General features: G+C 35.9%; 3 protein-coding genes across 3 annotated transcripts; 1 reads left to right on the forward strand and 2 right to left on the reverse strand. All coding sequences in view use genetic code 12, as the record gives it.

The window, feature by feature from the left end:
• Positions 1-284: 284 nt before the first annotated feature.
• On the reverse strand, positions 285-1,829 carry DASC09_027350 (catalase T; the record flags this gene model as incomplete). The annotated part of the gene is made up of 1 exon (XM_064996338.1): positions 285-1,829. The coding sequence occupies one exon, from the start codon at positions 1,827-1,829 to the stop codon at positions 285-287; it is 1,545 nt and encodes a 514-aa protein (XP_064852410.1).
• A 3,638-nt stretch (positions 1,830-5,467) lies between these two features.
• DASC09_027360 (uncharacterized protein) lies at positions 5,468-5,758 on the forward strand (the record flags this gene model as incomplete). Its single annotated transcript, XM_064996339.1, has 1 exon — positions 5,468-5,758. One exon carries the CDS (start codon positions 5,468-5,470, stop codon positions 5,756-5,758), a length of 291 nt encoding a protein of 96 aa, XP_064852411.1.
• A 4,004-nt stretch (positions 5,759-9,762) lies between these two features.
• Positions 9,763-9,996, reverse strand: DASC09_027370 (uncharacterized protein; the record flags this gene model as incomplete). The annotated part of the gene is made up of 1 exon (XM_064996340.1): positions 9,763-9,996. The coding sequence occupies one exon, from the start codon at positions 9,994-9,996 to the stop codon at positions 9,763-9,765; it is 234 nt and encodes a 77-aa protein (XP_064852412.1).
• Positions 9,997-13,315: the final 3,319 nt, after the last annotated feature.

Consider the following 13,315-nt stretch of genomic DNA (forward strand, 5'->3'; position numbering starts at 1 on the left):
TGATGATAATTATAAGAAATAGGAAAGAATCAATGTATGGTAGAAGGTGTGGTGGTGGGCCCCTCATATATTGATATGAGCATTTGGAACCAAAAAAAAAAAATTGAAGTCACTGTACTGACAAAACTCAAAAGCAATACCGTTAACAGAGACTAGCATCAAAAGATATCAGGAATAAAACTTAGACACTAATACGAAAAGATTTGGCTCCAGCATCCTATTTCCCAATCAAATGAAAATCACTGTATCAGGAAGTAAGAAACAAAAAGACAGCATATGCCCTTTCACAATTCGGAGTGGAAAGGACATGCAGAAACTTTTCCATCCTTATTGAACAACTCCTCATTTTTCCCACCGTCACGAGGATCAAGCTGGTAAATTTCCCTCTTGATATCCGCGCCTAAAGTAGGATGAACCTTGGTGAACATATCAATGACACGATCTTGAATATCCCTCTTTGCCGCTGAGGCGTGTACCGCAACATTGTGGGCCAAGGCTTTTTGTTGGCCTGGTTGCTTCGACAACACCTTAGCATACAAGTCAGTAGCTTGTTGGAAATCAATTGGTCCAACCACTTTCCAGTGCCTAGCAAATGCCGGGCCAGTCCATACTTCTTGATGTGCTTGTAATTTCACATCACTGCGTACTTCTACCGGAACATTTGTTGCGAGATAGTTTGGAGCAGAGCCCAAATTCCCATTCACTTGCATCGCACCGTCCCTAATATGAGGAGCGTATGCTGAACGGGCAGCAAAAGGGCAATTGACAGGAATTTGATTATAGTTGACACCCAAACGATGACGGTGAGTATCTGGATACGAGAAAAGTCTCGATTGAAGCACTGGATCAGCCGAAGCTTCGATACCTGGAACGGTATGTGAAGGAGAGAAGGCAGCTTGTTCAACTTCGGCGAAATAGTTTTGTGGATTTTCATCAAGAACAAACTTCCCGAATTTTCTTAATGGGAATTGAGATTGGGGCCAGACTTTGGTCAAATCAAAGACGGAGAATGGTAATTTGGCAGCTTCTTCTTGGGTCATTGATTGCACATACACAGTCCAAGAAGGATTATCACCTCTCTTGATAGCGCTGAACAAATCTTGTTGAGCAAAGTCAGGATCAGATCCAGCCAAAGTACCAGCTTGCTCGTTGTTCAAGGTTTTGATACCTTGATCACATCTAAAATGGATTTGGACATATCTCCATTCACCTTTGGCATTGGTCCACTTGTAAGTATGGCCAGAGTAACCATGCATAAATCTGTATCCATGAGGAGTGCCTCTGTCACTAAACAAGATACAAACTTGATGGATTGCTTCTTGGTTCGAGGTCAAATAGTCCCAAAACATGTCCGGATCTTTCAAATTTGTTTCTGGGTTTCTCTTTTGGGTGTGAATAAAGTGTGGGAACTTGGAAGGATCTCTGATAAAGAAGACCGGGGTATTATTCATAACCAAGTCATAGTTACCTTCTTCAGTGTAAAACTTGACAGCAAACCCTCTTGGATCTCTAGCAGTGTCAGCAGAGCCTTTTTCACCACCAACAGTACTAAATCTCACAAAAGTCTTGGTCTTCTTGCCAACCTTATTCAAGAAAGCAGCGCTACACATATCAGAAATATCGTCAGTGACCTCGAAATAACCATAAGCACCAGAACCCTTAGCATGAACCACACGCTCAGGAATACGCTCTCTGTCGAAATGGGCCAAGGAATCAATCAAGCTGAAATCTTGCAAAAGCAAAGGACCATCCTGACCAATTCTTTGGGTAGCATATGGCTCGCTGACTGGGCAGCCTTCAGAAGTGGAGAAGACTCTCTTATTAGACATTATTAATATCGATTTCTGTTTCGCTTGCACATAAAATGAGGTAGGAACCGCGAACTCGATAACACGGTCTCATAAGAACGGGAAATTATGGGCATTATTACTATTTATATACGTAATAACAGCAATATTGCTGTCTATACACGTAATAGGAGCAATATTTTATTGGGGCTGCCGAGATGAGTACAGCGCGCGTGCGCACTACCAAAAATACCTGGCAAGATCAATTGCAGAACAGACAGCAATAAACCAATTTTATAAAACAAGAAAGAAATTATTGGAGGTTATCGATATCCTTGCTGATTGTAAGAGTATCAAATACCTATATATCTATTTGGAGGAAGGGGTGAAGTGGGACAACATAGATTCGTTAGGGATAAGACAGATGGGTTCTGCAATGCTGCTTTCTAAGCGGTGGGCTGTGATTGGACATTAATAAGAAGTTGCGATCGTATTCATTTGCATAAGTGATTTTTAGTCACGGGGTAATACGTTTTCCCGCATCAACCCACAGTATACCATACACTTGGTTATAACGTGTGTTAGGGTTTCTTCAAGAATAGATGTCCGGGTGCTGCTATGTCATTGATTACGTACGTGCATTACACATTTAGTTTTTTGTTTGGTACAATGATTTCATCTTTTATTCGCATCAACCACCTGAAATGTTCATACCAGTGTGGCAAAAATTAATTCATGCCACACTACAAAAATATTTCATACTGATGGGAGTCGCTAGCTAAGCTAGTGTCACCCGCTTGTTGTTTAGAAATAGAAGCCGAATCAAGACTTATTAGTGGAAGTGTTCAGTGCATCAGCAATAACAGGATCATTGGAATCATCAGCTGAACTCATTACTATGATAAGATTCTTTCGGGTCTGTCAAGTCGATGTTTATTGCTCTTCTTCACTACTCAACTATATAATTTTCTAGTTTGAGTGATTAACGAATTTAGCCATCCTTTCTTGTAAAATTCTTTCTTCTTGACTATCAGAAGCTCCTAACATCATTATCCAGGTTATTCCTGATTTGCCTGAGTTACGGTTGCTAATACTAATTAAATATAGTCTGGAACTAGCAGTATAGCAACCGTCAGTGCAATCTAGCATTGGCATCATACTTAGGATTGATCGGAGAAAGGGCTCAAATACCACCGTCGTGGTATACTCTAATAATTTTCATCACAGAAATTTAATCATCTTATCTCATCTCTCTTCCCACTTCACTCTATTTTGTTACCAATGGCACAATATATTAAAACCATTAGCAAACAACTAATACGCGATATTTGAAAATTTTGCTATATATACATAAATATGTGAAGCAAAGAAATCTCTCCCGAGATTTTAGAAAAATAGTATTAGATCAATTGATCCTGAAATTGGAAAGAATAAGGCCTCCAATGAGCAGTCCTAGCCAACATCCAAGAAAAAGAGCTAGGAAAGGGAAAGAAAAGATTACTCCAGGTATGGAGGAACCTCCTTCCTCAGACCAAGGAGATGAATATTGAGAATCTGAAAAATCTTTAAAATCTGCATTTGATGGATTCAAAAATGAATGGGACAAAGGCTCGCTTCCTAAAACCAGTTTTGATTTTTCAACTCTAGGTGCTACTGGGTATCTTTGTGAACAAGCTACCGAATATTTCTGTGATAGTTTAAGCTACACTGTGCGACCAATTTTTGGAATCTTTGCCACCTTGAGCTTTGTCTTCAAGGGTAGCTTGTTTTCAAAAAGGGCGGCAAGGGCAGAAACGAAGAACAACCAAAAAACATAACATCAGGCTCCAATCAAAATTCAAGAACAAGAAGTAGCCGAAGATCAGAAATCAGCTTGAAATCAATCAAAAATTACAATGAGGAAAGAACCGCCGACTCAAAACTTCCTATGTTCTATTTTGCACCTTCTGTAGCTAGGAGGTGGTTGCGCCAAGTTGGAGCAATTGAATTCCCAAAACATTTCACCGATGTGAGGAATCCTAAATTCTATATGACCATTAGCGAAATTCACTCAGAGAATAATTTTGAAGCTTTTTTTCTTTCAGTTTTCTACAACATAAGTACATTTTTCCGACTGATGATTCTGAAAGATTTTAGGTTGGTACCTTCACAACAGTACTCATTTCCAATTGAAGGGAATATTGTTTCAACCCCTGATATTATGATTAAGTATAAAGAAATAGGCAACAAGAATAATGAATATATAACATGTGTTGAGCTTAAATATAAACCGCAATACTCACTTTCAGAAAGCTTTAACAAGTTCAGAGCAGAGTATAGCATATACAGACGACACTTGCCACGGTATTTTCGTTTCAGTACGGAAGCGCTCTTCTTCTTGAGAGGTATCAATCAATTAATAATCCAAATTTTGGCCTCAAGGGCTCTCGCTGGAATATTTATTGGCTGATGAATCGACCCCTTTTTTTAGTGAAATTTGACTGGGAAAAACTTGGAGAGAAAATGGATGAAGTGAACAAACTAGAAGAAAGCGAGGGAAAAGAAGGAATGTATAATGAGCAAATGGATAGAGATAAGAAGAAAGCGAGAAAATATTTTGGACTCCTTTTTGATAATTGTGCGCGTATGTATTTCCAATTCAAAAATGATAGGCTAATAACTTTCCAAATCATCGACACTTCTGAGACGCTCCTTGGTAGCGCAATTCTACAGTTCATGAAACCAACATTGGAATTGAAGAAGTCGCAGCCAGGATTTGCCACGAGAGATGAGATTGCGACCTGGTTTATTGGAAAAATGCTTGGTCAATTTTCAGGAAAGCTAAAAGAACAAAGACTTGTTGGCAGGTCCATTAACAGATTGTTGATTTACGATTATTTGAATCTTGCATTTGATACTCCCAAAAAGAGAGTGATTGATTTTATCGGAAAATCATATTCTGAAACTTTGAAAGAAAAAATTGTTGGAAATTGGAAAATGAAACCAAGCGAATATGATAAGGATTTGGAGAAACGGATAGGAATATTTCGTAGCAATGAAGAAGGTAGATTGGTGTTAAAAGCCATGCCATAAATGAAACCAGAGATTGTTTTTGGAGGTGAGCCTCACAGTTCATGGTCTCTCGTCATAGGTTTTGGGGATGATCTTTATAAAATTTTTGGCTATGCCAGATGCTCTCCTGAGGTTCTCTCAACCAAAATGGGCAGCTTTGATACTCACAGGAATATATTCTATTATTACACTAGTCTCTTTATTAATGAGGTAACATCGTACTCAATTTTAACAAAAAAAGGAAGCACCGGAAATTTAATTCCTATCGTTCTTGAAAAAGGTTTCATTTACTCCAATAATGAAAATACTGATGAGCCGCAGGAAATAAAAAAAGGTAAAGAATTGGCATATACGGAGGGTCCGTATATCAATTGAATAACCTTTGCAAAATTGGTTATAATCTCTTTGGTGATTGTTCAATAAGGAGTGGATTTTATGGAAAGAGATTTATGAGATCGGCTTTGATTTGTATTAGCAAAATACACTGTGCGGGTGTGGAACACGGTGATATTCGGGGCGCCAATGTATTTGTCAAAGAAAAAGACCTGGTTGATATCAAACTTATTGATTTTGGATTTTCATCTTCAGCAGCGAATGGAAAAGGATTAGCGAAAAATTTGAAAGAGAAAATGGAAAAGTGTTCGGCTATGGCGGACAATTTGAAGCTGGTTTTTGAGTGTGATTACATGAAGCTTTTCAAAATGTTTGATAAAAAACTTGGTAATTTTTGTGAGCGTATAATGGGCGAATTTTGTGATAATACCCTGGAGTTAAATGAAGTTTTGAATATTGGTTCAGCATCCAAAGATTTGCTTGCTATTTTCAGAGAAAAAGCGACAGAAATGGAACTTGCTTTTGTCGCTCCGGACAGAGATGTACAAGATGAATTTTGGAAAATTTTGGAGAAAATTGGAGTCTGAAGAGGGAAGAAATATTTTTATTATCTCTCTCAGCCACTTGGGGTTTCGAGATATAAGGGAAGTTCAAGAAGCGCCCCCAAACTAATACTTTGCTGAGGTAAAATCACTAATGATTAAATCAATACATTGCTATTATAAACTCGCTAATAATTAATTCATATCAGTGCTATTTTTGCTGCTTCCATTTTTTTTTTTTTGCTCATTCATTTCTTCTCTCGTCGTTTCATTATTTATCATGTTTCTTTTTCTTGGTGGTTCTCCTTTCAAATTGACTAGCTATGTACATATATATTTGATTGTTGTTGAGAATTTCATTGATGCCTTCAATCATTTCAAGAATACTGTTGGCAAATTAGACCGTCTGGTAAATCGTTAGCTGCTGCTGGGCCTGCTGGGGTTCTTTTAGGATATGCGATTATCTCTTTTATGGTGTTTTTTGTCATCTTAATCAAAGTTTTTTCAAAGTTTTTTTCTATTTCCAAACCCATGTAAGGAAACATTATACAGGTATTTAAACTAACACAGCAGATAAAACAGAATAACCGTGCAATAGAACATTTTTGATAGCGTTATATTATATATATTCGCTGGTCTCGACTCTCTTCAGAAAAAAAAAAAAAAAAAAGACATTCAACAAGATCTTGTTGTGCTTACTTTCATGCTGAAAAGTAACTTGGAATCCCACCTCAACCGGTTCCTCAAATCTGACAGGATCTTGAGACTTCGTGCGTAATTGATCTGATTAAAAGCAGAAGTGCCATGTTACAGATAAAGGGAAACCATGTTCCTTCAGATATGAATCTCCCTGAAAATATACTATCAATTGATAAAAATCAAACTGAGCATCAGTAGCTAGAAGTTAGACTGTTTGGAAGAATTATTAATTCTTTTTCCAAGTTGCAGCACAACGGGAAAATCTTGGCTTTGTATGCATACTCGAACTTCGTAAGCACCAACATCGATTATTTCAGTGGCTTCGGGAGAAGCCTTCACTTTAATAAACGACACATTATTGATGTGATATTTTCGCCTTATGCTTGATTCTTAAGAAGTGATTTCTTCTTTGAAAGAGAAGAAAATTCATACATGACGCCCGGTTTTTTTAGTAAATAAGATCGAATGTATGGTAGAAGGTCTGCCTGCTGCATGAGGCAATAATATCTCACAAGTATTGTGCAATTCAGTAACACTATATGATCACTAGATTGATTACAGTAATTCTTTCACTACTAAACGTAAGTTTGGACTTGAAAGCTTGCTTTGGCCGCAGTTGTTGGTTTTAGGAAGCGTAGTACAATTTCTGCCAAAGGCTGTATTGAATTTAAGGTCAGAATATTAGTGGCTTGATCCAACAAGAGAAAAATTTATTCAGAAACCAACGCTGAGAAAGTGAGTTAAGGTACTACAACTATTCATAAACGCCGTGATCTTCAATTATTGGTTGCACTGAGTGGGTTAGAACTTGTATTTCTATCTCTTTATTCTCCAGGGTTAAATGCCATAGAAGAATTCTGGTCAGTATGTAAAAGTAAAGTAAAAAGATCAAACTTGATTAAGAAAAAGCAATTGACTCCAAGAATGGAAAAAGCTACGGAAAGTATTACTCTTGATTGTTATGAGGGATTCTGTAGGCATGCTGTAAGATAGACTTATTGATCTCTGTTTATAGCACCAGCTCTTTTGAAAAGAAATACAAAAAATACAAAAAATTTAGAAAATGAACCAAAAATAGAGTATGAAACTGGAATACAAAAATGACCATGCTGATTAAAAACTTAATTAGGAGCCCTCAAAAAGGCCGTTAGATATCTTTTTTGAATACTAAACGCACGAAATAATTTATACCTCTAGTGTAAATTTTCTTCTTGTAGGCACGAATAATTACAGTGTATGTAATGTTACGAAATATTCTTGTAGTTTCATATAAATATCCCGGTGCGATGGTACAAAAAAAATACGAGGGGGTCACTATGAACTAATTTTTGCCACTGGTATGAACATTTCCGGTGGTTGGTACGAATAAAAAATGAAAACACTGTACTATTGTACTTTAATTATTCATACCAACTGGAATAAAATTAATACTTGATCTTCATATAAACACCTAATAGAAATTAAATACATCTAATGGCCTCTTTGAGGGCTCGTAACCAAGGGTTTGGTCCGTATGAAGCTCATTTTTCTTTGAGCTTCTCCTGTGGTCTTTATTTTATTTTTTCATTCCATTTTCTAAATCTTTTTGTCTTTTTGTATTTCTTTTCAAAAGAGCTGTTGCTCGTTATTAGTTTCTATTTGTTGAATTACTGACTTTACGAAGACATACAAGTGATTAGCTGTAGTACCTCTACTCACTTTCTCAGCATTTGTTTCTGAATCAAGTGTTCTCTTCTTATCGGAGAAAGCCACTGGTGCTCTGCGCTTTATAAGCTGAAACGCCTTCTTCCATAACTAGCTACCAAAATCTTTGTTGTACAGGTTGCCTATAGTGTCTGTAAGGGCCTCTCTATATTTCCTTGTCTCCTCCATTTCTTCAGTATTCATATCTTCACATTTTTTGAAGATCACTTCATCTAGCTCCATGGTGGTTGATTGTACTACGCTCCTATAATTACTATAACCAATCTAGTGATGACATAGTGGCACTGAATTGCACAATACTTGTGAGAAATCATTACCTTATGCGAGCAGACATTCTACCATGCCATATATTCTTTCCTATTGACTAAAAATGCCATCATATGTGCACTATGAGTGTCCGGTATTGTAGAAATAGCACCGAGTTCTGCAAAACTGAGTATCTTTTGATTAAATTAAGTAGCAAAGAGGCTTTCGGAAGCATTAGTAGAAAAAACATTGATTTGAATATTTGAAGTAAAATGGTATGGACAATTACAGTGTAATGGTAAAAATACCGGGGGCCAGTATGAATTTTCTTCCTGTTGGTACGAATAATTACAGTGTAATGGTACGAAATAAAAATATTCCTTCAATATATATGAATGCCAATTTCTGATATTCCGTTTGTTCGTTCGCCTTGAAAGTGCCTGACACCTTTATGGAATATTTATATAAGTTTCAACTTCAACTTTCTTAGTTTCTTCTCTTTCAAAGAACAAATTACTTCTTAAGAATCAAACATAAGGTGAAAATAGCACATCAATAATATGTCGTTTATTCATGTCAAGGCTTCCCCCGAAGCCACTGAAAGAATCGATGTTGGTGCTTACAAAGTTTGGGTATGCGGTCAAAGCCAAGATTCTTCCAAACAGTATAACTTCTGGCTACTGATGCTCAGTTTGATTTTTATCAATTGATAGTATACTTTCAAGGAAACTCATATCTGAAGGACCGTGGTTTCCCTTTATCTGTAATATGACACTTCTGCTTTTAATCAGATCAATTACGCACGAAGTCTTGAGATTCTATTAGATTTGAGGAAACAGTTGAGATGGGATTCCGAGTTACTTTTCAGAATGAAAGTAAATACAACAATATTGTTGAAGGTCTTTATCTTTTGAAGAGAATTGAGACCAACGAATATATGTAATATAACATTATCATAAATGTACTATTGCACGGCTATTCTGTTTCACCTGCCGTTTTAGTTTATATATCTGTATAATGTTTCCTTACATCGGTTTGGAAGAAGAAAAAAAAATTGAAAAAACTTCAAATAAGATTTAATGAAGAAGAGCAACAATCAATTATATATGTATATGCGTAGCCAATTTGAAAGGGGAACCAACAAGAAAAAAAAACCCTGATGAATAAGGAAACAGCTCCATAAGAAATGGATGAGCAAAAAAAAAAAAAAAAAGAAAAGAAATAGAACCTGAAAAAATAGCACCGATATGAATTAATTATTAGCGAGTTTGTAACAGCAATGCATTGATCTGATCATTAGCGATTTTACCGTAGCGAAGTATTAGTTGGGAGCGCTTCTTCAACTTATATCTCGAAACCCTAACTTGTTGACAGAGATAAGAAAAACATTTCGGCCATCTTCAGACTTGAATTTTTTCCAAAACTTTCCAAAACTCATCTTGTACGTCTCCGCTCGCAGCGATAAAACCAAGTTCCTTTTCTGTCGCTTTTTCTTCGAAAATAGTGAGAAAATCTTTGGATTCTGAATCAATATTGAAACTTTCTTTTAACTCCAGGGTGTTGTTGAAAAATTCGCTCAATATACGTTCACAAAAATTACCAAGTTTTTTATCAACTATTTTGAAAAGCTTCATGTAATCACCCTTGAAAATCAGCTTCAAATCGTCCGCCATAGTCGAATACTTTTCAATTTTCTCTTTTGAATTTTCTGCGGCTCATCAATGTTTTTATCACCATAGTAAATAAAACCTTTTTCATGAATAGTAGGAATTAAGTTTCTGGTGCTTTCGTTCTTTGTTAAAATTGAGTATGATGTTACCTCATTAATAAAGAGACCAGTGTAATAGTAGAATATATCCCGGTGGGTAAGGAAGCTGTTCTTTTTGGTGGAGAAAACCTCAGGAGAACATCTGGCATAGTCAAAAATTTTATAAAGATCATCTCCAAAACCTATGACGAGAGACCATGAGCTGTAAGGCTTACCTCCAAAAACAATCTCTGGTTTCATTTTTGACATGTTTTTTAGCACCAATTTACCTTCTTCAATAACACGAAATATTCCTATCCGCTTCTTCAAATCCTTATCATATTCGTTTAATTTCATTCTCCAATTTCCGGCAATATTTTTTTTCAAAGCTTCAGAATAAGATTCTTCAAAAAAATCAAATTCCTCCTTTTTGGAAATATCAAATGCAAAATTCAAATAATCGTAAATCAACAATCTGCTAATGAATCTGCCAACAAGTCTTTGTTCTTGTAGTTTTGAAAATTGATCAAGCATTTTTCCAATGAACCAGGTGGCAATCTCATCTCTCTTGGAAAATTCTGGCTGCGACTCCTTCGTTTCCAATGTTGTTTTCATGAACCGTAGAATTGCGCCACCAAGAGGCGTCTCAGAAGTTTCGATGATTTGGTAAGTGATTAGCCCATCATTTTTGAATTGAAAATACATACGCGCACAATTATCAAAGAAAAGCTCAAAATATTTTCCCGCATCCTCCTTCTTTTCTTCCTCCATTTTTTCTCCAAGCTTGTTCCAATCAAATTTCACTAAAAAAACGGTCGATTCATCTGCCAATATTCCTGTTATAGCCCTTGTGCATAAAATTTGAATTATTAGTTGATTAATACTCCTCACGAACGTGAATTCTTTTGGACCGAAACCAACAAACCGTGGCAAGTGTCCTTTGTATAATTCATATTCTGTTTTAAACTGCTTGAAGCTTTCTGAAAGTGAGTATTGTAGTCTATATTTAAGCTCGACACATGTTATATATTCATCATCCTCCTCCTCCCCTATTTCTTTATACTTAATCATAATATCAGGCTTCACAACAACATTTCCTTCAATTGGGAATGAGTACTGTTGTACCGGCTTCAATTTAAAATCATTCAGAATAACCAGTTGGAAAACTGCACATATGTTGTCGAAAAAAAAAAAAAAAAAGTTTCCAATTTTTTCTTTGAGCGAATTCCGCTAATTGTCTCATAAAAAATAACAGTCCCCAGAAAGTGGAAGAAAAAGTTGAAATTCTTTGGGACCTCAATTACTTCAACTTGGCACAACCATTCCGTGGCAACAGATGGCCTAAAATAGAACATAGGAAGTTTTGAGTCGGCAGTTCTTTCATTACTGTAATTTTCTACTGATCTCATACTGGTTCCTAGTCGTTCATCACTTCCTGTTCTTGCATTTTGATTGGAGCCTGATCTTATGTTTTTTGGTTGTTTTTCTTCGTTTTTCCTCTCCCCCGCCCTTTTTGCGAATAAGCTGCTCTTGAAGACAAAGTTTAAGGTAGCAAAGATTCCAAAAATTGGCATCGTAGAGAAGCTTAAACTTTTAAGAAAATTTCTGACAGCTCGTTCACGAAGATACCCAGTAGCACCTAGAGTTGAAAAATCAAAACTGTTTCCAGCAAGAGAGCCTTTTTCCAATTCATTTTTGAACTCATCAAATGCAGACTTTAACGATTTTTCCGATTTTAAAGATTCATCTCCTTGGTCCGAGGAAGGAGCTTCTTCCATACCTGGAGTAATCTTCTCTTTCGCTTTTCTGGCTTTTTTTCTTGTATGCTGACTAGGAATGCTCATTGGAGGCCTTGTTCTTTCCAATTTCAGGATCAATTGATCAAATACTTTTTTTCTAAATCTTGGAAGAGATTTCTTTGCTTCACATAGATATATATATATATATATATAGCAAGATTTTCAGATATTACTTATTATTTGTTTGTTGATGATTTTGATATATCGTGCGATTGATAAAAAAATAGAGTGAAGTGAGTTTGAGAGAGTGGGAAGAGAGATGAGAAAGGATGAAAAAATTTCCTGTAATGAAAATTAAGGACTCCCCCACATTTTTGGACCCTGCATTGGTAGTCACGTGTACAATCGATTAATACGTCAAATTATAACAGATCAACTGCAATATCATCACTCGTTCCGAGATAAGGATCGCCAGAGACTAACCAAATAAATCAGGTATATTTATCCATTAAATGTGGTTTAATGGCCAAAATAACCTTTTTCTTTGCGAAATCAATCTTAGTTTACACACTTCTATGCCACTTTATCGAGTGATGATTAGAGTGATGTTGGAAGATAAGCAAAAAGAAAGAAGATTGATGTGAAGAAGCTTGATTGCGTTTTCGTCCCTGTTAATATGATGAACTCAAATTGCTCATCGAGAGTTTTTAAATAAACAACATAAAAAGCTTTAACTCTTTGCCAGAATCAGAACAAAAAAAATCATTACTAGTGGAGTTACATTATTGAAGCTTCGAAAATTTTATATCCCAAATAATTACTAACGAAGCTAGGATCAGTGCTCATAGTACTGTTGTTAATGACCGTCTATGAGGCAATTTGTCATTAATAATATTTCTTTCGATACAACCATTATTAATAAATCGAATTGTAACATAAGACTCTCAATCCATTGATTAACATGAAACCAAGCTTGTATTACAAGCCATGGAAAATATTGATTAAGGAAAGTGTGATAATGTTCCTAAAAATCTGTATTACTATTCCAACACGAATTTTTAGTGATAAAGCACCCACGCCAAAGGCTATATTTACTGTGATTTCATCTTTCATTCGTACCAACTACCGGAAATGCTCATACTAGTGGCAAAAATTAATTCATACCGACCTCCGGTCTTTTTCGTACCGCTGCACCAGAACTCATTCATGCCAAACTACAAGAATATTTCATACCATTACACTTTAATTATTCCCACTATTTTATTTCAATTATTCATATCAACCCTTTGTCTACTAATGGTTTCAGAAGCTTTTTTGCTACTTAACTTGACTTAATCAAACAATACTCAATTTTGCAGAACTTGGTGTTATTTTCTACAACACCGGATACTTATAATACACACGTAATGTAATGATCTAGACACTTTCTTACTTTTCTTTCTCTTTCTTTCTTTTTATTGTTTTTAT

This window comes from Saccharomycopsis crataegensis (assembly GCF_037102585.1).
Source record: "Saccharomycopsis crataegensis DNA, jcf7180000000077, whole genome shotgun sequence".
Lineage (NCBI taxonomy): Eukaryota > Fungi > Ascomycota > Saccharomycetes > Ascoideales > Saccharomycopsidaceae > Saccharomycopsis > Saccharomycopsis crataegensis.